At 50.0% G+C, this 24310-nt stretch overlaps 1 protein-coding gene and 1 long non-coding RNA gene across 5 annotated transcripts in view; one reads left to right on the forward strand and one right to left on the reverse strand.

The window, feature by feature from the left end:
- LOC134969420 (uncharacterized) overlaps window positions 1-18088 on the reverse strand; it is a 128558-nt gene extending 110470 nt beyond the window's left edge. The window contains exons 1-2 of the long non-coding RNA XR_010189475.1: window positions 17944-18088; window positions 15571-15741 (exon numbers count right to left, since the gene is read on the reverse strand). This is a non-coding gene — a long non-coding RNA (uncharacterized LOC134969420). The remainder of the gene's footprint in view (window positions 1-15570; window positions 15742-17943) is intronic.
- CMBL (carboxymethylenebutenolidase homolog) overlaps window positions 1-24310 on the forward strand; it is a 98929-nt gene that overhangs the window by 34269 nt on the left and 40350 nt on the right. For 2 of the 4 annotated variants that reach the window (XM_063945364.1, XM_063945363.1), the window contains exon 2: window positions 23122-23343. In XM_063945364.1, the coding sequence (XP_063801434.1) occupies window positions 23129-23343 (215 nt within the window). In that variant the 5' untranslated portion in view covers window positions 23122-23128. Of the gene's footprint in view, window positions 1-1362; window positions 1482-18076; window positions 18163-23121; window positions 23344-24310 lie in introns of those variants that run through there. The other 2 variants (XM_063945365.1, XM_063945362.1) reach the window with 2 other exon arrangements.

Here is a 24310-nt window from a genome sequence, read left to right on the forward strand (position 1 = left end):
TCACTTGTGACAAAAGTTACAGATTATTTAACAAACTATCAGCAACAGCTGGAAGTCAGCTGTTAGCTAGGTGGATAGGGACCTTATGTTATGTGGTTTTTAAGACCAATGCAGACTGTACCTTACACTAGACCCAAAATGGCCACTGCTCCTCCCCCTCCCAAGCCATGTGCTTGGACAAAATGGTGTCCGCGCCATGCAGCCAGAATACACAAACACTAGCTCTATCCTTTGACACAAATAAATCACAAATTATACAAGCACCGGAAGTCGCCGTAATGGACAATTCCCACTGCATGGTAACAAAAATTTCCACACGCTGCTTTTATAGCACGTACAAAGCTTTGCTACTTCAGGCCTATGTTAGCAGTATGCGAATAGGATGCAGCGTGCTAACACAGCTATATCCATACTATGCACCAACTTTTAAATGCTCTTTAAATTTACTTAACAGATAAATAATCCAATCTGAATCAAACACAATATGACTTATTGAACCTCGTTTAGCAACAATAAAAAGTACGCTGTAGCATTTCTAATATTGTGCGTTTTTTTTGTCACACTCACAGGCAACAAAGAAATCTATTGTCCCTTGATTCATATCAGCACCTTACTGATAACGCAAAAAAACGTATGCGGTACAGCAGCATCTAGATGCGTCCATCCTTAGCTGGTAGACCACAGTGCGTCTGTACAGCGCATCATTAAGTACATGATATCCTGGCTGCGCGCCCCCAACTGTCAATTTCTAATTATTTTAAATAAAATTTCAATGCCAGCGTTAATATATACTGCGGACGCAAGGCACATCTTATTACCATATACAATAAAAGTGCGCTAAACGTTGCAGCACTATGGGGCAGATGTATTAACCTGGAGAAGGCTTAAGGAAGTGATAAACCAGTGATATGTGCAAGGTGATACACGCACCAGCCAATCAGATCGTAACTGTTAATATACATATTGGAGCTGATTGGCTGGTGCCTTTATCACCTTGCACATATCACTGGTTTATCACTTCCTTATGCCTTCTCCAGGTTAATACATCTGCCCCTATGTCCCTTAAGAGAAAGCAAGCAGTCGCGGCGCTGGAATGAGGGGGCACTAGGGAGGCTGTTTCCGCAGCCAAAATTATGAGGGCACCGTGCACAATGCTGTCACACACATCACAAATCGAGGGAGGAGAGGGAGAGAGGACGGAGAGTCTGGCAGCGGCTGACAGGTTTGAACCCTTGCGCGCGGGACTGATGAGGGCATGCTGGCTGCAGTCAGTGACAGTGAATGAGTCACTGTCACTCACGCTGCAGCACTGCAGGCTCCTTTGACAGGGGAACGTTCACAGCAGTCTCCGGCAGCCCTGAGCAGTGACACAGCCCTCCCCCATGCCTGGGAACAGAGGGAGGGATACAGTGCAGCAGCGTGGACTCTGAACGAGGGGGAACTGGAGCCGACCTGTGACAGAGAGAGAAGAGATTTACGAGGTATGTTTCTCTGCCAGACAGCTGTGTGTGTCAGTGTGCATCTGGTCCCTATACAGTGTGTGTGTGTGTGTGTGTGTGTGTGTGTGTGTGTCAGTGTGCATCTGGTCCCTATACAGTGTCAGTGTGCATCTGGTACATATACAGTGTGTGTGTGTGTGTGTGTGTGTCAGTGTGCATCCGGTCCCTATACAGTGTGTGTGTCAGTGTGCATCTGGTCCCTATATATACAGTGTCAGTGTGCATCTGGTCCCTATACAGTTGTGTGTGTGTGTCCGTGTGCATCTGGTTCATATACAGTGTGTGTGTCAGTGTGCATCTGGTCCGTATACAGGGGGTCATTCCGAGTTGTTCGCTCGTTAAAAATCTTCGCATCGCAGCGATTTTCCGCTTAATGCGCATGCGCAATGTCCGCACTGCGACTGCGCCAAGTAAATTTGCTATGCAGTTAGGAATTTTACGCACGGCTTTTTCATCGTTCTGGCGATCGTAATGTGATTGACAGGAAATGGGTGTTACTGGGCGGAAACAGGCCATTTTATGGGCGTGTGTGAAAAAACACTAACGTTTCCGGAAAAAACGCGGGAGTGGCCGGAGAAACGGAGGAGTGTCTGGGCGAACGCTGGGTGTGTTTGTGACGTCAAACCAGGAACGACAAGCACTGAAATGATCGCAGATGCCGAGTAAGTCTGGAGCTACTCAGAAACTGCTACGAGGTGTGTAATCGCAATATTGCGATTACATCGTTCGCTATTTTAAGATGCTAAGATTCACTCCCAGTAGGCGGCGGCTTAGCATGAGCAAATCTGCTAAAATCCGCTTGCGAGCGAACAACTCGGAATGACCCCCACAGTGTGTGTCAGTGTGCATCTGGTCTCTATACAGTGTGTGTGTCAGTGTGCATCTGGTCCCTATACAGTGTGTGTGTCAGTGTGCATCTGGTCCCTATATATACAGTGTCAGTGTGCATCTGGTTCATATACAGTATGTGTGTGTGTCAGTGTGCATCTGGTCTCTATACAGTGTGTGTGTGTGTGTGTGTGTGTGAGTCAGTGTGCATCTGGTCCATATACAGTGTGTCAGTGTGCATCTGGTCTCTATACAGTGTGTGTGTCAGTGTGCATCTGGTTCGTATACAGTGTGTGTGTCAGTGTGCATCTGGTCCATATATACAGTGTGTGTCAGTGTGCATCTGGTCCATATATACAGTGTGTGTGTGTGTGTGTGTGTGTGTGTGTGTGTCAGTGTGCATCTGGTCCGTGTATACAGTGTGTGTGTCAGTGTGCATCTGGTCCGTGTATACAGTGTGTCAGTGTGCATCTGGTCCCTATACGGTGCGTGTGTGTGTCAGTGTGCATCTGGTCCATATACAGTGTGTGTGTGTGTGTGTGTGTGTGTGTCAGTGTGCATCTGGTCCCTATACCGTGTGTGTGTGTGTGTGTGTGTGTGTGTCAATGTGTTCATATACAATCTGTTTTTGTGTCAGTGTGCTCCTGGTCTGTGTGTGGGTGTCAGTGTTCCCCTGGTTCCTGCACCATATGTGTGTCAGTGTGCCCCCTATACAATCTATGTAATGTGTATACACGGCTCCTCTGTGCTGTAATGTGCATAAGTGTCTCCTCTGCGGTGTAACGTGTATAAGCTGTTGTACTGTGGTGTAACATTTATAAGTGGCTTTACTGTGGTGTAACGTGTATAAGTAGCTCCTCTGTGGTGTAACGTGTGGGATTATATATATATATATATATGTATTTGTATTTGATTTTTTTATTTACATTTTTTATTTTATTTAATTTAGATGTTTTATTTTTTAAAATATTTTATTTATTATTTTTTGGGGTGGTGAGAGCAATCCTAGTTTCGGCCCTGATAACATGTATAAATATGGTTACAGAGTTACAGTTCTAAAAGAAGCAATTGCAGTTAAATAAGAATCAGTTACTGCCAATATACATAAGCTTAGCGGGTCATTCCGACCCATTCGCTCGCTGCGTTTTCACGCAGCAGAGTGAACGGGTCCCTGCTGCGCATGCGCCGGCACCTTTGTGCGTCTGTACATGCGGGACGGCCGACGGCCGTGGCAGGACAGCGATTGCCTTTGCCTGATTGACAGGCAGAGGCGATCGAGGGGCGGGAGGGTGCGAAATGGCGGCGTTTGGGTGCTGTTTCGTAGGCGCGGCCAACGCAGACGTGGCTGGACCGAACGGTGGGCGGGCCGCAGCGGCTGCGTGACGTCATACACAGCCGCTACGGGCCGGGGAGCGAGGAGTAGCTCCCGGCCAGCTTGCTAAAGCTGCGCTGGTCGGGAGTTATTCCTGAAGTGCAAAGGCATCGCCGCTGTGCGATGCCTTTGCACTTCTGCGAGGGGGGCCGGACTGACATGTGGGGCGGACTAGCCCTGTGCTGGGTGTCCCCCCGCATGTCAGGAAAGGTGATCGTAGTTGTGCAAAATTTTGCACAGCTACGATCAACTTGGAATGACCCCCTTAGTTTCACTGGAATCAGGCAGCCAGTCATCAGGTAGGAGACTTCTGGTGTGTGTGTGTGTGTGTGTGTGTGTGTGTGTGTGTGTGTGTGTGTGTGTGTGTGTGTGTGTGTGTGTGTGTGTGTGTGTGTGTGTGTGTGTGTGTGTGTGTGTGTGTGTGTGTATCAGAGACCTGCCTGCTTCTGGGTCCATATTTTTATACAGTAAAATAATGGGTGTATACAACAGTGGGTTTCATCTTCTTCCATTGGTCCAGAGGCTAGACCGCTCAAGAACTCGACGGCTCATAGGACAAAAGCCCTCACACTGACCTATGTTGCAAACACGTGTCTGCCCCCAGGGCCATGACTGTGAATCCAGTTTCCAGTCTCAGAAAGTCCTTTGTATTCATACATTTGGTCATAACTAATCGTTGCGATGTGCTACAATCTACCCATAGCTATCAAATTACTCCACACATTCTCCTGATCATTTTGACACTAAGCATGATATATTTTACTTGTTCCGTTCCAATAATACATATATATCTGATATTACACTCTATTATATAAACACATTATAATGTCTGATGCTTGACATGTTTTGTCTGTGTAATTTATGTGTTGTATAAAATCTGTGTTGAATATATCTTTGTGGCTTGTCTGTGTGGATGCGTATGCTACCGTATATCCTGTGCAGGCTGCGTGTATGCGCATGAACAGAGACCTCTCTGTTTGGAGTTTGTATGTTGTGTGTATGTAATATTTTTGACTTCGACACTGCACTATATCACTATGCTAAGTCCCCACATTACATCCCTGCATTATACCTCACCAAACTACCTCTGAAATTTACATTACTGTAACCTACTCACACCTCATCCCTGCACTATACGCAGGGCCGGATCTAGACATTGTGGCGCCCAGGGTGAAAAATAGGGGTGTGGGTTCATGGAGAAGGGGTGTGGTCAGTTAAGCCCCCCTGTAGTTGTGCCCCCAGTACTGAGCCCCCTGTAGAGTTGTGCCCCCAGTAGTATTGCCCCCAGTACTGTGCCCCTTGTAGATTTGTGCCCCCTAGTTGCGTTGCTTACAAAAAAAATACAAATAATACTCACCATCCCCGCTCCTGCTTCCCGACCGCTGTTGCCCTCCGTCTCCGGCCACTGGCGCCGCTCCTCGTATCTATGGGAGAAACATCATGACGTCTCTCCCATAGCACCGTATAGACACTAGAGGTCAATTATGACCTCTAGCGTCTATGTGCCGCTCCCACAATGCAGTGCGGTGTGCGGTGACTTCATCGCGCACAGCACCGCATTTACACAGCACCGGGCGGCACCAGTAGCGGATCTTGCCACCGCGGCGCCCCGGGCGAAAATCCTGCTTGCCCATAGCAAGATCCGCTACAGACTATACGGTATAACTGAACTAATACTCTACACTACATAACTGCTACCTCCCCACACTATATCACCGCACTACATCCCACACTACGGGCGTAATTCAGACCTGATCGCTCGCTAGCGTTTTTTGCATGGCTGCGATCAGGTCAGAACTGCGCATAGGTATGCACCGGCATGCTTATGCACAGGCGCGTCGCACGGGTTCAAAGCGGATCGTTGCTCTGTGATGGGTTTTACGAAGAATCCATTTGCACAGGCGATGGCAAGTTGATTGACAGGAAGAGGGCGTTTGTAGGTGGCAACTGACCATTTTCAGGGAGTGGTTAGAAAAACGCAAGCATGCCTAAGCATTTGCAGGGAGGGTATCTGATGTCGATTCTGGCCCCGGGCAGGCTGAAGTGATCGTAGCGGCTGAGTAAGTCCTAGGCAACTCAGAAACTGTACAAAATCTTTTCGTACCGCTTGGCTGCACATGCGTTCGCACACTTGCAAAGCTAGCGGCGACTATGTGAACGCAGGACTGCAAAATAACCCTAGCGAGCGATCAGGTCTGATTGAGGGCCTATATCACTTATCTACCACCCCACAGTATACCTCTCTAAACTACCTCAAAACACTACATAACTGCACTACCTGCCCACAATACATCACTACTCTGCCCCTCCACACATTTTTCTCTGTCTCTTTGCCTTGGTCTCTGTGTACAGAGGCAGAAGGATAAGTTTCGAGTAAGGCAATACAGGTTGAGTATCCCATATCCAAATATTCCGAAATACGGAATTGATAATGTCAATTATTACCTTTAAACATAAAGCTATACACTATTACCGTGGAGCCGCTAGACCACGTGCTACGCACTTTGTATGCTATTTGCGTACAGAGTCCCGCACGTGGTACGCACTTGGCGTACACACGCTGCGCTGAGTGTACGGATTACACATAGCGGGCGCACACACAGTGGATAACCTTTAAACCTTGCTAATAAAACACAGTGAGAATATACTTATACTCTAAACCTTAATAACCAAGTACTGTAATGATGTAACGTTTAAAAACCTTAACAATGTGTATGCTATTTGAACGATTGAGATGCTAAGAAAAGCCCTTTGCAGTAAACAGTGAAAACACAAGACCTGGTTTGGATTTAAAAACCACAGCAGCTCTAACACCGCCGTGGATGGTTTAGAGAAAAAGGGAAACACAATACAAGTTATACACTACAAACTAACATAGAAATCTAAACCGAATAACAGAGAATAATACATACAATAGCGAACAATCGCAAACAAGAGCGAACGGAATGAGAACACAATGGGAACAAATGGCGAACAAAGTGGATAACAAAATGGCTACAGAGAATAATACATACGTGGGGATGATTCGCATGCGCGACCTGAATCCAGTCCTCAGCATTCAGGGAGAAAGCCTTCAGAGAGAGTGAGTCTGGCCAGGCAATGGTGGTCTTTATATAGCACAACATACATTCACAATACAATGGCACCTTGTATCTCATTGTTCATTGGACACAGGGATATGTCTCCACATTATAGCAAAGGTCATAGGTGGATTTGAACAGGTGGGCTGTGTCTTTCCCCAACTGCTCTTGTGGGAGGTATCCTCAGGATTCCCGCCGCATGTGTAATTTACAGCAAATACAGTTAATGTTCATAAACTACATTTGTACATAACTATACGCAGGAGCGAGCGATCCTTTCTTAACTAGCATCGGAATGTTACTCTTAAAATACCCTACAGCTGGATACTAGACACCACCTTTCAACCTTTGTCTGACCATTCCTATCATGTAAAGAGGAATCTCTCTGTCCAGGAACAGTTTAAACTAAACATACTTGCTGACATTGTCTAGGGGAATATTTACTACAAAACACACTATATGGGTTAAATATGCTACGATCGAGTCGCACGCTACACGCTCACAAACTCTACCGTAAATGCGCACACCACGCGCGTGATCGCCGGAGCGATCTTACGCAAATTGCGGATATGTGCACGCACGGCAGAGTGTGCGCACGCGCAGCGGGCATGTGCATGAGGGGTTAGTACAAGGCATATGCATCAGGATATTTTTCGACTTTGACAGAATATTCCGAAATACGGACTTTTTTGAGAGATAGTGAAACCTTTATTTTTTGATAGCTCAATGTACACAAACTTTGTTTAATACACAAAGTTATTAAAAATATTGTATTAAATGACCTTCAGGCTGTGTGTATAAGGTGTATATGAAACATAAATGAATTGTGTGAATGTAGACACTTTGTTTAATGCACAAAGTTATAAAAAAATATTGGCTAAAATTACCTTCAAGCTGTGTGTACAAACATCCTAGTGATATTTGGTGGACCCCTTTCTTTGAAAGTAAAGCATTCATAACCTAGAACCAGAAATAGCGACACGGAGACTTGAATTTTGGCAGAAAATTGCTAGCTATTTATTTGTCACTATCCATTAGCAAACCTGTAATAAAGAAATTAATTTAATATGCCGCTCCAGCCGGCATATGGTGGCGGCCCAAAAGAACGGCTCAATTAACCTAAATTAACCTTAAATAACTAATCCTATAAATTTACTAAAACTTATCATAAACCGGTAATAGGTGACAACTCAACCCCCACAGTGACTACCCACCGCTCCTGGGTGCCCTGCCGCTGCCTTCCCGGACGGGTGGTAAAGCGGCCATAAGTCGATGGAGGTGAGTGCACCTAAACCACAACAAACTGTAAAACACTACAGTTTTCCCTACAATACAAAACTGCCGTTCTTTTCCGCCAATAAATAGCCAACGATACACCAGCCAACAACTTAACGCCAAAGCACCACGTGCCAGAATCTCTTAGTACCAGGGCGGGAGGGTGGGAAAGCAAATCCACCAAGAGAACTAAGATGGCCTCACCTTCCCTATATATATCAAACCCTCCCCCTAAAAGGCTGTACTTTCCTAACAGCTAGGTCAACCCCTCCCAAGATGTTTAACTCTTTCCTTTCCTATGCAGTCAATTCTCTCTCCTAAACATCCTAGTGATATTTGGTGGACCCCTTTCTTTGAAAGTAAAGCATTCATAACCTAGAACCAGAAATAACGACACGGAGACTTGAATTTTGGCAGAAAATTGCTAGCTATTTATTTGTCCCTATCCATTAGCAAACCTGTAATAAAGAAATTAATTTAATATGCCGCTCCAGCCGGCATATGGTGGCGGCCCAAAAGAACGGCTCAATTAACAAAAAATAACCTTAAATAACTAATCCTATAAATTTACTAAAACTTATCATAAACCGGTAATAGGTGACAACTCAACCCCCACAGTGACTACCCACCGCTCCTGGGTGCCCTGCCGCTGCCTTCCCGGACGGGTGGTCAAGCGGCCATAAGTCGATGGAGGTGAGTGCACCTAAACCACAACAAACTGTAAAACACTACAGTTTTCCCTACAATACAAAACTGCCGTTCTTTTCCGCCAACAGCGAAAGACTCATCCCCAAAGTCTTTCGCACCGCCACCATAAACCTACCCTAACTCCTGCAAAGCGAAACCTAGATCCTCCAGAAAAAACATCATCCCCTCATTGGATAGATGTACTCCATCATGCCGGAAAAGGTGGCTGTCTCTGAACCGAATCCTCCGGTGGCGAACCACCCTCCCTCCGTGGGACAGCACCCACTTTGCCACCGCCCCGTTCACCTTTTTCCGGGCCTCGTCAATCTGGCGCCCATCCGCCACACCCCTCCAACACAATCTTGGCACCATCATTGAAAAAACCAACACACAATTGGTCCATGTTGCGGCCACACTTGCCAGATCATGTATCATGGCCCACCGCAGATCCAAGGATGTCCTCTTCCCCAGGTCGTTGCCACCTAGATGGACAACCAAGACCCTAGGGACTCCATGCTTGCTGGCCTGACTCACTAACCTACTCCTCAGCTCACCCCACATCATTCCTCGCCAGCCAAGCCATCTGACACCCTGTGCTCCAAGCAATGCCTGAGCCCCCTCCGAGGCCACAAACCTGGCCGCTTAGTAAATGTAAGAGTGGCCAACCACCCAAATGGCCAAATTGTCGTCAAACCATCCTGAAGGGGAAAAGAGGGGTAAAATTGATTACTAAGAGGCTTATTAATTGTTTACACTGAAGGATCTGCCAAAAAGAAAAAACTTTAGATCTCGCTATTGCAGCAGTCACGGCCTAGCCGAACTGCACCATGCTTCGTTGCCAATTTAAAGCGCAATTAAAGACACAAAGGGGAAAGATCAAATAAAACAAATGAAATAAAACAGGGAGGGGGGGGGGGTATAAAATGGGAAACACATGTAATAACTCAGCTGGAGGTGAAAGCGTAAAGACCTGCTGAGGGACTCTGATTAGACCAGATTAGCCGAATTGTAGATTAGAATTCAGTCCGTCAAGTCAGGCAAAAAATCGCAAAATAACTCCAGACCCCCGCTGCCGACTCATGCCAGCAACGGCAAGTAGCTAATCCCTGAGTAGGATAACAAAAGGGGAAAACACCAACAGACGCACAACACCATAACTCACAGAACTGGAACAACATAATACATTGCAAATAAAACAAAGCACTAAGCGCAATCCGACCTCTCATGCAACGGGGCGAATATATCGTCTGTAGCTTGACGACTTCCCTCGCCCCACCGCCTGGATTTCAGATCTGGAGAAACCCGCCGCAGCAGCCGACGTCGCCGCGCCTATTCGAAAGGAATGGGTACCGAACGCAGCGGGTGGGAGGCCCAAGCTCGCTAAACAACGACTGGTATTTCGTCACTGGCAGCCCGTCATAATACAATAGCCATGACCCCTCCCTAACGGGTCGCACCGCCACATATTGCCTCGCCAGACCTACTGGGCAAACGCTCTCCTCTTGCGCTGGAACCATAGTGACCCAGCGACCTCTCCCCACTTGGTCCGTCTTAGAGCGCCTTAATCTGCACAGCAAGGACCTCTCACACACTACTACGTCTCCGACCAGCATGCGCGACTCTGCTCTCTTGGAAGGCGCTACCAACTCCGAAACCCTAAAGGCCCCGTGGTAAGCCAATGAGAACGCCAAACTGCACAAAAGTGTCTCAAACCTGGACGACGCGACTCGCCCCACCGCCGCGATGACGGCCGGCAACAAAGCCGCATCGATGGGCCGCCTCCTATCCGGTGGCATCGGCGCCACTCGCGTCCACCCTTTCATTGCCTTCCGCAGAACATCGCTTTTTGTCACATCGGGGACGCCCCGCAGCTTGCAGAAAACCAGACCCCAGCCAAGTACCGGGATACCACCGCTCGGGACCTACCCGAAACATACAGCTGCCAAATAAAAGAAAGCATCAGCCGATGCCTGCTCTTACCTTGTTGCTGACGACCTTGGACAAACTCCTCCCACTCATTCCAAGCATGTCCGTAAGCCTTGAGCGTGGCTGGCGCGACTGACCGCAACGCTATACCCTCCAGTCCGGCCCAATCACCTGCCAAACCTAACCGGGACAATGAAAACCTTGCTCGTTGGCCTCAGGTGCCAACAACCAACACCTCTCCCACTGTCCTCGCGACAAAGCGTCGACAATCCCATTCTCCAAACCGGGCACCTGTTGCGCGCGGAACCACAGGTTCCTACGCAAGCATGTCAAAAGCAATTGCCCTAGCACCCGCATAACCACCAACGACTTTGCCCTCTGGTTATTAATCGCATGCACCACGCCCAGATAATCGCATCTAAACAAAATGCTGCGATTAGCCAGCCGATCGCCCCAGACCTCCAACGCCACCATAATGGGAAAAACTCCAGAAGCAAAAGGTCCTTCGTGAAACCCCCGCGATGCCATTCTGCCGGCCACGAGGCCGCGCACCAAGATCCCTCCAGATGGCAACCGAATCCAGAGGCGCCCGCTGCGTCGGTGAACAGCTGCAACCTAGCGCTGTCCGCCATTGGGGCCTGCCATATACACACCCCGTTGAAGTCCTCGAGGAACGAGGCCCATATTGCCAACTCCCTCTTAATCTCTGAGGACAAACGCACGAAATGGTGCGTTCTGGCACACCCCGCAGTCGCCCTTCACAGCTTCCGGCAGTACACACCTAAAAGCGAACTCAAATGAGCCGGAAGGCGCCTGGAGCCTTCTTAGGAACCACCCCCACTGGAGAGATGACCAAGTCATCCCCCGAAGGAACACGCCGCGTTGTTAAACGCAAAACATTTTCCTTTTGTGGTGGCACGCCCCCCTGCGCGGACTGCCGACCTACCTGACTTGGCCAATCCGCCGTCCGCGCCGAACCCCTGGGAGGACGACCCTGCGTGGTGCCCGTCCGCCCCCGGCTTCCGGGGCTCCTCCGCCTGTAGCGAAGCCCGGGTGACCTTGAGCCCAACCTCAACGTCCTTGAACCTGAAGTCCATGACCTGCAAACCTTCCTGTTGTTCCCTGAATTCCTGATCGTACCTGCGCCACTCCGATCCCGAAGACGTGCGCTGCATGTCATGTACGAGATGCAGGTACCTAATTATATTCGTGTGCTCTGCCGGCCTGTCCTCCAGGTAAGATGCCGCGAAGACCCAGAACCCGGCCAGGCAATTATCGAAGGTACGGAATGCCTCTGCCCCGATGCCCTTCTTTGCGCCGCCACCTTATACTCTTTCTTCGCGACCTTCGTCAATACGAACACGTCCACGAAGTCCCCCCTCCAAATCTTCTTGCGGCAGCTATCTCGCAGCCCCCGCAGTACAGCAGTATAGACGAATCGCACGACACTGGGCAAATTACGAGCTTCTTGGCCCTACGCGCTTCCTCGCTAAGCCGCTTGCGCCTGTTCCGCTGGCCCGCTGCCCTCTTGGCGAATTTAGTTGCCCGCTTCTTTGCCCTAGTTGTGCTACTGACTTCGGACGCCTGTGACGACATTGAAGATGAAGAGGAGGAAGAGGAAGAACTATGCGAACTAGAGCTCGTGGAGGAACCCGAATACCGACTGCACCACCTTACCTGATGCCGCCGACTGCCCCGACATGGAATCTTCCGGCGCGTCCAAATTGTTGCCTTCCTCCTCGAAATCTGCCATCGCCTCATCCCCGAGCTCCCTTGAAAAAGAGGAAGAAGCGGAGGACCCCTCCAGCACTCGCGGCACATGCCGCGGCCTCCGTGCTGGGGGCGTTGCGGCCGTGAGCTCCCCCGCGTCCTGCCCTGGACCCTGTTGTAATTCTGCGGCGACCGTCCCGAGCTCACAGCAGGCGCGTGCTACCCGCTGCGCCGCCATAGCCCGCAGCCCGCCGGAACGAACAGCCGTTCTAGGGGAGGCAGCCGCGGCTAGCGGCCCTAACACCTTCACCGCTGTGGCCAGAGCCGAGCCAGCGCTCCGGAGGGGTCGTGACTGCCCCAAAACGCGGTCCTGGGTCCTTCGCCGGGGCCCGCGTGCGACCACGCGCTCGCCGCCCGACATGCGTGTGCCGGGCATCCGACGCACGCTGCCCTTGCGGGAAAGCGGAGGCACCGCTGTCGGCGCCCGCACTGCCCTCGCCTCCGAATTTGTCCCCTCTTCCCGTGTATCGGAACTATCCGATGCCGCAGAGGGGGGGGGTGGGACCGCCGCGAGCTCCTGCGGCGCGTGCAGCAGCCCCGCGGCCACTAACCCATTCCCTGTCCCCCCTCCTCCCCCGCAGGCCGCTAGATTCCGGCCCCGGGGGAGTGATCTGAAAAGACCGGGAACCCCGCGGCGCAGCAGAACGCGCGCGCACCGCTCCGCTTGCAGTGGACACGGGCTCGCGCATCTCCCGTGCGCGCACCCCGTGACCTCTTGCTGCCGCACCCCTTCTCCTTGGTATCGCACTGCCCTGCCAGTGATCATAATTGCCCTGTCTCCCCTCTCCCCCCGGCTCCCGCCAGACTCCGGCTGCCTGGGAGATAGCAGGGGAGACAGCAGGGCCGGCGGCGCTGCTGCGCACACACGTGCGCGGCTAGCGGCGCCAGAGGCGAGCGTGGGCGCGCGCGCACCTCGGGCGTGCGCCCCACTGCTCTCTGTCACCACAAGGCCTCTTGTCTGGGCTCCTGCATTAAGAGCCCCATTAGCTTAACCTGGTTGATCACTGCCTCTCCCCCTCCCTCCCCGCTCCACACCGTGTTCCGGCTGCGGGGGAGAGGGCTGAGGAGACAAGGAGGAAAGCGGCGCCGCTGCGCGCACACGTGCGCGAGCGGCGCCGCTGGAGCCGCGTCCCACCGCTTCCGGTCCGTGCTCTCTCAGCCGAAGCGTTTGGGGATGACGCCGTGCGAGGCCCTGCGACAGGCCTCGCTCGGCTGGCCACCGTCCCCCGCCTGGAACCACTAGCCGGCCCCGGCAAGGGGGAAGAGCTGGGCATCGAACTCAGTCTCCGGTCCCTGGATGAGCGCCCGGCGCGGCGCGCTCCCGCGGGCACCCGGCACTGGGGCTTCCCCGGCCATGCCCGGAGGCAAGGGCTGCTGCCTGCCCACCTCCGGGCGGCCTGACTCCCTCTCTGATCCTCCTCGTCGGCCGCTCCCGCCAGTCACAGCCGGCCCGGCTTCCGCCAGATCCCTCGAGGAGGCCCTAGGGGACGGGACGCCGTCCCCAGGGCCAGCCAGCTCACCCCCGGAACCAGCCCCCACCGCCAGATGAGCGGTAACGGGCTGGGGTCCCGGCGGACCGTCGTGGGCGAGTGGCAGCCAGAGCACTGATGTGTGACCTAAATGCAGGGAGCTGACAATAGAGATGGCTACTGACTCTCTGTCTCAACACAGTGACTCGAATCATCAGGAAGTGTGAATGAGTCGAGACAGCAGCAGCAGCAGCTTCTCTCAGACAGAGGGAGGAAACTCTGTGTCCTGTGTCCTTCAGTCAGTGTGTTCTGCTGTCTTTAGCTGTGATTGGCCAGAGGCTATACCAGGTGACACCCAGTGGGAGGGGGGAGGGAGCAGTCACGACTCACCAGTCAGTGAGTGCTCTGCTGCTGTGCCTGATCCATGTCATGAATCATGATTCATCCTGAGTCTGCCAGTGAGGGAGACAGTTGTACACTGTGTAGACTCAGTGACTCAGTGAATGAATCTGATTCATGCAGCAGGAGGTGGAGCCCCTGTGGTACAGGGCTCTCGGCTCAGTGCTCACTGATCCTGCTCAGTGTGATTGTGGGTGGCAAACTCCCTGGAGCCTAGATAGTGGATAATATAATAAATCCAAGCCCACCTAAAATCATCCAATTAGCAAAGTATGCAAAATAATAAAAAAAAAATGTTTTTATTTGGTTTAGTTACAGAATGAATGATGTGTTTCATGGCTGTTAAGCTTTCTCTCCTCAGCCAAAAGTAATGTCATATTCTATAACTAGTACGCAATAAGTGGTTATTAATAATATATCAACATAACAGTAAATCTATGTTAATATATTATTAACAATCAGGGCATAAGCAGCTGCCTCCCCCAGATACACTGTACAATCACTGCAGCTGAATAACTCCATGAGTCCAGCACTGATCCTCCAGCACTGGCAACTCACTGATTCATGTGCAGTCTCTGCAACACATTCCACTACAGATGAGTCATGACTCATGTGCCGAGACACTGACTCGAGACACTTCACTGAACTGAGTCATGTGTCTCAGCTCAGTTCAGTGAATCACTTTGCCCATGACTAGCTGACAAAACACTGAAATGTATAAATCCGAAAAAATAAATGGGGGGATTCTGCAAAGCAGCACTCACCCCAAAGCAAATCCACCAAGAGAACTAAGATGGCCTCACCTTCCCTATATATATCAAACCCTCCCCCTAAAAGGCTGTACTTTCCTAACAGCTAGGTCCACCCCTCCCAAGATGTTTAACTCTTTCCTTTCCTATGCAGTCAATTCTCTCTCCTAAGGTGTATATGTAACAAAAATGCATTCTGTGCTTAGATTTAGGTCCCATCACCATGATATCTCATTATGGTATGCAATTATTCCAAAATACGGAAAAATCCCATATCCAAAATACCTCTGGTCCCAAGCATTTTGGATAAGGGAGACTCAACCTGTATAGACAGGATAGGGGGAATGGAGAGGTGGGCCTGAGGATGGGAGGAGTAGAAGAAAAAAGTGGGACAGTTGGGTATAGGAGCAGGAAGGGCTAGTCTGGCTGTTTGACTACTCACTTACAGTGCATTAGTCAATGGGTGGCTGGCTTAGACGTGCACAGGATATCAAAACTGGGGTGTGTGGGACATACCTCCCTCTCCAACACGGACTACTGCCCTGATCTTCTCATCCTCTTCAGGGCTCCCTTCCATAACTCATGCCAGGCACTCTGTCTCCATGATGAAAGTGCTGCTACTCTTGCTCCATCAGGCGCTTCTGAAGAAATAACCTATTTTCTTCAGCTGGTGAGAGGCACAGGTGGCTAGAAGGGCAGAAACACAGGTGGTGAAGGGAGCAGAGCCACAGGTGGGGAGTGAAGCAGAGATATATTTAGAGAGAGAGATGGAAGCGTAGATTGATAGAAGGCAGATACACAGGTGGAGAGGGGGGCTGAGATACAGGTAGAAAATGGGCAATGATACAAGTGGAGAGGGAGGCAAAGATGCTTTTGGAGATGGATGCGGAAGTGCAGATGGAAAGAAGTCAGAAACACAGGTGGAGAGGAAGGTAGAGATAGAGGTGGTGGGGGAGGTGGAAGCACAGATAGACAGAAGGCAGACACACAGGTGGGGAGGAAAGCTGGGATACAGGTGGAGAGGGGCAAAAATACAGATGGAGAGGGGGGCAGAGACGCAGGTGGAAAGGGCAGAGATATACACATGGAGATGGAGACAGAGACACACATGTGAAGGGGGCAATGACAGGATGCTGTGGGCCTATTTTCAATGGGGAGCCTGAAGCTGCAGCTCCATCCGCCCCATTGTTAATCCGGCCCTGGGTACAGGGTCACAGATTCCTACGTATGGATAGAAATCGACTGCCGACATTGAATGGCTAGTAACAGTCGCATCCAAATCATTCAATGGTATAACCATCGATATCTATTCAGTGTGCTGACGCACAGTCATACATTCGCAGGAGCTGTGCTGTGAACACCTCTAGTTAATAATAATAATAATAATAATAATAATAATAACAACCTTCAATGAAGCAGTCTGGGCCTTGGAAATTATTAATTATCAATTCACAAGCAGCTTGTTTACTTGTGCTAAAAGCATGGGGATAAAGCTGTAACTTAGGTAATGCAGTAGGTTAGTGACAGAACTAACAGTTGTTATATTGCCCACATTAAGCTGGGTATGGCTCATTGGGTCGACATGCATTAGGTCGACAGTCATTAGGTCAACCACTATTGGTCGACATGCTTTAGGTCAACAGGGTCCCTAGGTCAACATGAGATTTTTTTAAAAAATTGCTGTCGTTTTCTTCGTAGAGTGACCGGGAGCCCCAATTAGTTAGGGTGACCATATTATCCCTTTTACCTGGGATGCAGTGGCGCACCCAGGGGGGGTTTCCGAGCACCCAGAAACCCCCCTCCACTTTAAAAAAAAAAAAAAAAATTTATTTTATTTTTTTGCTGCATGAGTATTATTAATGGCTGTCTAGCGTCCTCTGCAGCCTGCTGTCTTCCTGGTGGCACTTGTAAATGCAATAAAAGTTTACTTTATTTTAATTATAGTACATATATAGCCATGTGCATACATATATACACATGTATATACATACATACATATAAACACACACACACACATATGATATATATATATATATATATATACATGTGTATATATACGTGTACTGTATGTGTGTGTATATATATATATATATATATATATATGTATTCATGTTTAATATGCTATGTATATGTGTGTATGTATATACAGTGTGTGTGTGTGTGTGTGTGTGTGTATATATATATATATATATATATATATATGTGTGTATGTGTGTGTGTGTATATATATATATATATATATATATACACACACACACACACACACACTAGTTTTACGGACCCAGCATATACTGGGTCACCTCAGTCCCCACCCCCATGATTGGCTCCACCCAGTTCTGGAACCCCCCCCCCATGCAAATCCTGCGTTTGCCACTGGGACGCTCATGGATTACACAGGTTCTGTGGCTGGCTGACTTCAAGCCGACATTTCAGCTGGTTTTAATCAGCCACAGAACCTGTGTAATCCATGAGCGTCCCAGGTAAAAGGGATAAAATGGTCACCCTAAATTAGTGCACCGTGTCGCCTCACATGCTACAGGCAAGGTGCCTCACTCTCCGCTAGCGCTGCGCTCGGCACAGGTTACTGTTCCCAATTGTAGTCCACGTGGATTGTAAAGTATGAAAATGGAAAAAAAAATGGAAAAAAAGTGACAAACTTATATTGACCTTTTGTCATGTCAGCCTAGAACATGTCGACCCAGTGACAATGTTGACCTAGAAACCCTGTCGACTTAATGCACATCGCCCAATAGTGGTCGACCTAATGACTGTCGACCTAATGACCGTATTCCATTAAGCTTCAGTCCATAAATCTTCAAAATCATTTTTCACAGCTCAAACAGCTTCTTTTTCCACATGCAGCCAGTTCAGAAAGTAAATACTACTAACCAATACGGCACGAGTGTTGGCAGCACTGACACATGGTCATATGATTCTTCAGAAGGAATTTATTTTCTTCCCCTCCCCTTGTTTTATTCAGTGCACATACAGCTGAGCTAGTGAGTGTTAAACTACGGTACGCTGCATCTGCATTTGATTGCTTGGGGCTGTGTAAGTGCTGTATAATCGATCAGGATTTTCGTCTCTCAGAGTAGATCACCGTCAGAGGTATTTTACGTAGCCCTTTGATTTCATTGCTGTGCTAACCTACTGCTTGAGCATTAACTGTTTAATTGAATGCTGCTAAATGAACCCTGCAAGATTGTGACTTGCCTTTGACATAAAAAAAATTGCTGCTTTAAATCATACTTGCCTACGGTTGCAAAAGCATTTCATGGAGATTGTGAGTGCAACACCTGTGAGCGCGCTGTTAATGTGGCCGTGTACTGCATTGTTGCACAGTAACATCTACTTCTTGATGAAAAGACACTGATACATTTCAGGGTTTGTTCATGTATTGTGTTCTACTCACATGTGTGGTTCCACGTAAGTGGCCACGGGAAGCCTTATTTGAAAATGCATATAACCATATGGATCATTGTCTTTATTACATACTTGCCTACCTGACCCTCTCCATGAGGGAGAAAATGCTCTGTTCCTGGACTTTCCTGGTAATGTATGATTGCCATCCCCTGTGGTGAAACACCTTTCTTATCAATTAACTAGCTCACCACAGGTGATGGCAATCATACATTACGAGGAAAGTCCAGGAACAGAGCATTTTCTCCCTCATGGAGAGGGTCAGGGTAGGCAAGTATGCTTTATTACTAGACTTACCATACCGTCCCTTTAAACTGGGAAGCTCATGGATTATACATGTTCTGTGGTTGATTAAAACCAGGTAAAACACATGAATGAAGTCAGCCTGCCACAAAACCTGTGTAATTCATTAGTGTCCCAGTTTAAAGGGATGGTGTGGTAGGAATGGCCATCGACCATTTACCGATGATTCATAATCATCGATGGTTTAAGGCCAATGTCGAATAGTTTTACCATCGATGGCAGAGAACCAGATGGTTTCTCTCCATCGATGGCTTAGCCTAAACTAATATCTCCTATAGAATAGCCCAGATCTGTGACTTTGTGCCTCATTTGCTAACGCTGGGCGGAGTCACAACACTGGGCGGAGTTAGTCAAATGAGTCACAGATCTGGGCAAATCTGTAGGAGACTAGAAGCAGATGGTATGGGCATGGCACAGGCAGGGGTGCATACCTCCCAGCTTTCTTCAGGCAGAAGGAGGGACACATGCGGTGAAAAGGGGGGTGTCCACCGAAAAGGGGCGTGGCTTCACAGGAGGACCCGCAATCGCGAGCCACGCACCCGTTTTAGTCAGTAAGGGGGCATGCCTAGTGCTCTGTGAGCTGCTGGCATGTCCCAGGGGTGGATTATGAGTCCGGGGGGCCCAGGGCACTTCAGACAGGGGGCCCTATCTCATTGCTGTGGGTTTGGGGGCATGGCCTAGTCGCGCCCCACGTGGCCACGCCCCCTTACGCAAATTCCAGGATTTTTTTTTTAAATGGGATTTTGGCCCCTCAGCTAGGGGTAAATCCAGAGGGGGTGGTCACTCCCCCCTACACACCCGCACAGGCAGAAGAAAGCAGGTAGGCTGCTGCCTCCCTGCAACACCACAGACCTGCCAACACGCAGCAGCGTGTGCTCACTGTAGCACAATGCTGCTGCTGTTGCTGGCAGGATGGGGGAGCTTCAGAGCTACTCCAGCCGGGGGCCCCCTAAAACTGTGGGGCCCGCGGTACGTACCCCCTGGGCCCCCCCTTAATCCGGCTCTGCTGCTGGACCCCCCCTTAATCCGTACCCCTTAATGCCACGTCTCGCTCTGTCTCCACTAAATAGACGCTGTGCGCATGCGCACAGCGTCTATTCACCGCTGCTTTGCTAAGCAGAGCAGCAAGTACAGGAGCTTCCCAACGGCCCCCCCCCCCCCCACCGCGGGACACTGCGCCCGCGGGTGGGACAGCGGGACAGATCCCCAAAAATGGGTCTGTCCCACGAAAATCGGGACAGTTGGGAGGTATGGGGGTGTGTGAGGGGGTATGCCGCACAGACAGATGGGCACCGGCTCACTGTGTGCTTGACCCCCCACATCAGCAAACTCAGCAGGGTCTCTCTGGCGTGGAGGAGCATCACTTTCTGGCACACTCCACGCTTCTTAGCTGCAGTTTTGTGGGGCACCTGCCGCTGTGCAGGTTCCGTACTGCCTCTGTTATCTCCAGCCCCGGCCACCCAACCACTAGCTGCAGCCCGCAGTGAGGTGCGCCCTGCTCCTTCACACACTTTAGCCGGCAGGCAGCGCTGCAGACGCCCGCGCTGCTTGCAGGCTCTGACCCCCTCCTCCCTCCAGCCGCAGCATCTCCTGGGGGCTAACCAGTCACTCCCAGTCTCCCCTTACCACAGTGCCCAGCAGCCGCGAGGTCCGCGCCGCGTGCATGCTATGACCCCCTCCTCCCTCCAGTCGCAGCGTCTCCTGGGGGCTAACCAGTCACTCCCAGTCTCCCCTTACCACAGTGCACGGCAGCCACGCGAGGTCCGCGGTGTGTGACTGAGGAGTGGGGGGAGGGATGCGTGCGGGCAGAGGAAGCAGGACTCCAGCCTGAGAGAGTCAGCAATGCCAAGTCTCCCCTAGCAGCAGATCCCAACAGGTTGGAGTGGAACAGCAGCAGCCAGCAGCAGGGACTCCGGTAAGACATATCTGTCTGTCACCACTGTTCTGTCCCTAATACCAATCTCTCCCATGCCCTGTGTTCTGTCATGTCCCTGTCACCCCTGGCCTTGCCCTGTCACCCCTGGCCTTGCCCTGTCACCCCTGTACTTGCCCTTTCAACCCTATCCTGGCCCTGTCCTGGCCCCGTCGCCCCTGTCCTGGCCCCGTCACCCCTGTCCTGGCCCTGTTACTGCATACCCTCCAACTACCTTTTTGGCAGGTACAGTACCCGCAGCGCCTCCAGATCCCACCCCAATGCACCACACCTCTGCAGCTTCCCCTCCACCACATGCGGCACTCCACACCTCCCCCACACGCTGTGCCTCCAGACCCCCTACACCACCCGCGGCTCCCACCTCTCCACCACCCACAGCACCTCCAGACTCCCTCCACCATCCACCCCCATATGTCTCCCCCCACACCTGCCCCTCCCCCACCCGCGGTGCCTCCGGACCCCCTTCCCCACCCCTGGCACCCCCGCCCCTTCCAATCCCACAGCACCTCCGGAACCCTTCACCGATCCGCAACATCCCCGCACCTGCCCCTCCCCCACCCATGGCACCCCTGCCCCTCCCCCATCTGCAGTGCCTCCGGACCCCTCCCCCATCTGCAGCCCCCACTCCTCTGCCCCTCCCCCACCCGCAGCACTACCCGACCCTTCCCCATCCGGGCCCCCCCCCCCCCCGAATCCGCCCCCCTTCCACCAGCAGCATCTACAGACACCCTCCCCCATCCGCAGTCCCCCCCGCACCCGCTACATTCTGTACATCGTGCTCTGCAGGTGCTGTTCACGCCGTCGCAAGGGGCTACGCCTCCTTCACCATCGCACGCACTTTCATTGTGCCATATTTAACCACTAACAAAGGAATGCAGGTAATACTCCATATAATACAAATATTGAACCCCAGAAAGGTATGCAAGGGTTAAGGGGGCGTAGCCCCTTGCGACGGTGTGAAGAGCGCCCGTAGGTCGCGATGAAGCACCTAGTATGTATGTATGTGTGTGTGTGTATATATATATATATATATATATATAATTTTTTTAACGATGCAGGGACACGGAGCACAGCTCCGCCCCCATCATTAGTGAAGCCCCACCCCCGGTCTGTGATTGGCCCGCGGATCATTCACAGAAATAACAGTTGGCAATCGATGAGTGAAACCATCGATGGTCTCGCATAGCTAGTGACCATCGATGACCACTCAGTTTTGCCATCGATGGCAAACACACCGATGACCATCCTTATGGTATGGTAAACGTATTTATAACCAATGCAGGGAAGTGGCAGGGATGATCCCATTTGAATGTATAGAAATGTATACACTTTCAAAATTCTGCATGCTATTCAGTGGTGGCTGCCAGGTGCGTCACTGCCTCTGATGGCACCCGGTGCGGGCTGCCTCAAAATGGGGGCATGACCTAGTGGGAGGGGGCATGACCTAGTGGCCTGAAACCCCATTTTTGACATTTCTGGTGTTCGGGAGATACGGACTGCACCCGGGGGGTGCTATGGCTGCAGTGTCGGCTCCTACAAGGTAACAGGAGCCAGGTGCTGCATGTAATATTATAGTGCAGCACCCGGCTCCTGTCACTAAGCGGGAGACAGAATTTTGGTGTCACTCCTCGGTGGGGGACACCTGGGTGCGCCTCCCCCCCCCCCCCCCCCCTTATGACGCCACTGGTGGCTGCTGCACATAGGCACATATCTCTAATTTATTTTTTCTTTTCTTTTTTTCAAGTACATACTTGCTAATTACAATTTGTTTTACAAACACAGAATGGATACACAGAGATTGATAGCATGTACAGCTTACGAATACTATGTTGTCATACAGTCTATTCAATGATTAAACAAACAGTTTGAACAATAACATATTTTCATACGGAATAGAGTTTGACAGGATATACTGTGTATTTTCAAAATACCATATTTTGGGATCAGATGACGTGAATGTTTCCAAGACACTGGGATTTGTTAGTCAGACTGCAGAACAAGTACACATTACATGCTTTTACATTTTGTTTTAAGGGCATATAATAGAAATCTAAATTGTATAAATTCAGCTTTGCTATAGTCGCGCCAAACCGACTACCCTAGCACGACAGGTTGCGTGAGAATCTTGTACCATCAGGCGTCTTTTTTTTTTTTTTTTTTTGCCAGAAATGACTTTTAATCACAATGTGATTTGACTAGGACACACGAGGAGGCTGTGCTGATTAATTTGATTTGTGATGCTTGATGCTCGACGTTTGCAGAGTGGCAGGGGACCTGACAGCTCTCTCACGCCAGGCATCTTGCGCTGCATGGCGTATTGAGGCTAGATGTATGAGGACACATCTGTATCATAGCTTTGACAATCCGACATTTTCATTCTGGACTCAATTTACCAATTTCCTTTCTTTCAGATTCCCAATGGCAAATGAAGCCAAACCATGTGCATGTGAGCTAGGAGATCAGTTTGAGTATAAAGAGATTGGACAAGTGATAGAGATTGAACATATAAAAGCATATGTAGCCAGACCACAAACAAGCACCGATAAAGCCATAATCATTGTGCAAGACATCTTTGGATGGGAGCTCCCAAACACAAGATATATTGCTGATCTGCTCGCTTCTCATGGATACACGTAAGCCATATGCAAATTGTTACTGATTTGATTAGAGATTTATATTTTTAGATTGCTAATACTAAATAAATGAAACACATTTTAATGTGTGATTTCCAATGTAATAGGCACTTGATGGAAATACACACCCTAGATATAAATGTATTTTAATGTAAACAAATAAATGTGCCCACTCATCTCACCATCCTCCCCGATAAGTGCCAGCATCAGGGAATAAGGACGCCGGCATCAGGGTTAATTGGATAGCCCCCGGCAAAACAATTACACACGTTCATTTGGATAACCTCCCCAATGAAAAACTGAAACAAATAAACATAAACTGACTATGAAACTCCAGCAGCATTTTGAATATGCATGCACACAAAAATACATTGTCAGATCCATAAAGTCCCGTATTCACGGTCAGATGTGGGGAGAGATGTGTGCTGAGCGAACCGCTCAGCACACATCTCTCCCACCGCTCAGCACAGCGCGATGTGTGCTGTGCATGCGGGGAAGGAGTGGGAGTGGGGAGGGGGGGGGGGGGAGGGTGAAATGAGCGACCTGCTAGATTGAGCCGGCATGCACGCCTGTCTAGCACCAGCGATAGCGATGCGCGGGGCTGCGCATCGCTATCTCTGTGGGGGGTACACACACGGAGAGATCATGCTTACAATCTAAGCAATCTAGTCAGATTGCTTAGATTTTAGGCTGAGATCGCTCCGTGAGTACCCCCCTTTACATTCTCTACATTTGTGGTTCATGATATACACCTCTTCCAACCTGTTCACCTGCTACTTTACCACCCACCTGCCACCCCTACAAATTCCTTGACAACTTTGCTTCCTTGCTTCCTCATGTTCTCTCTCTCTTTTTTTTTTTTTTTTTTTTTTTTTTTACCATCTCACCATTTTCTTAGGTGACTTCAATATCCTAAACAATGTCTCCACAGAATCCTTTGCCTATAGACTTCTTACCCTCACATCAA

Source organism: Pseudophryne corroboree, chromosome 11, assembly GCF_028390025.1.
Source record: "Pseudophryne corroboree isolate aPseCor3 chromosome 11, aPseCor3.hap2, whole genome shotgun sequence".
In the NCBI taxonomy this organism is placed as follows: Eukaryota; Metazoa; Chordata; class Amphibia; order Anura; family Myobatrachidae; genus Pseudophryne; species Pseudophryne corroboree.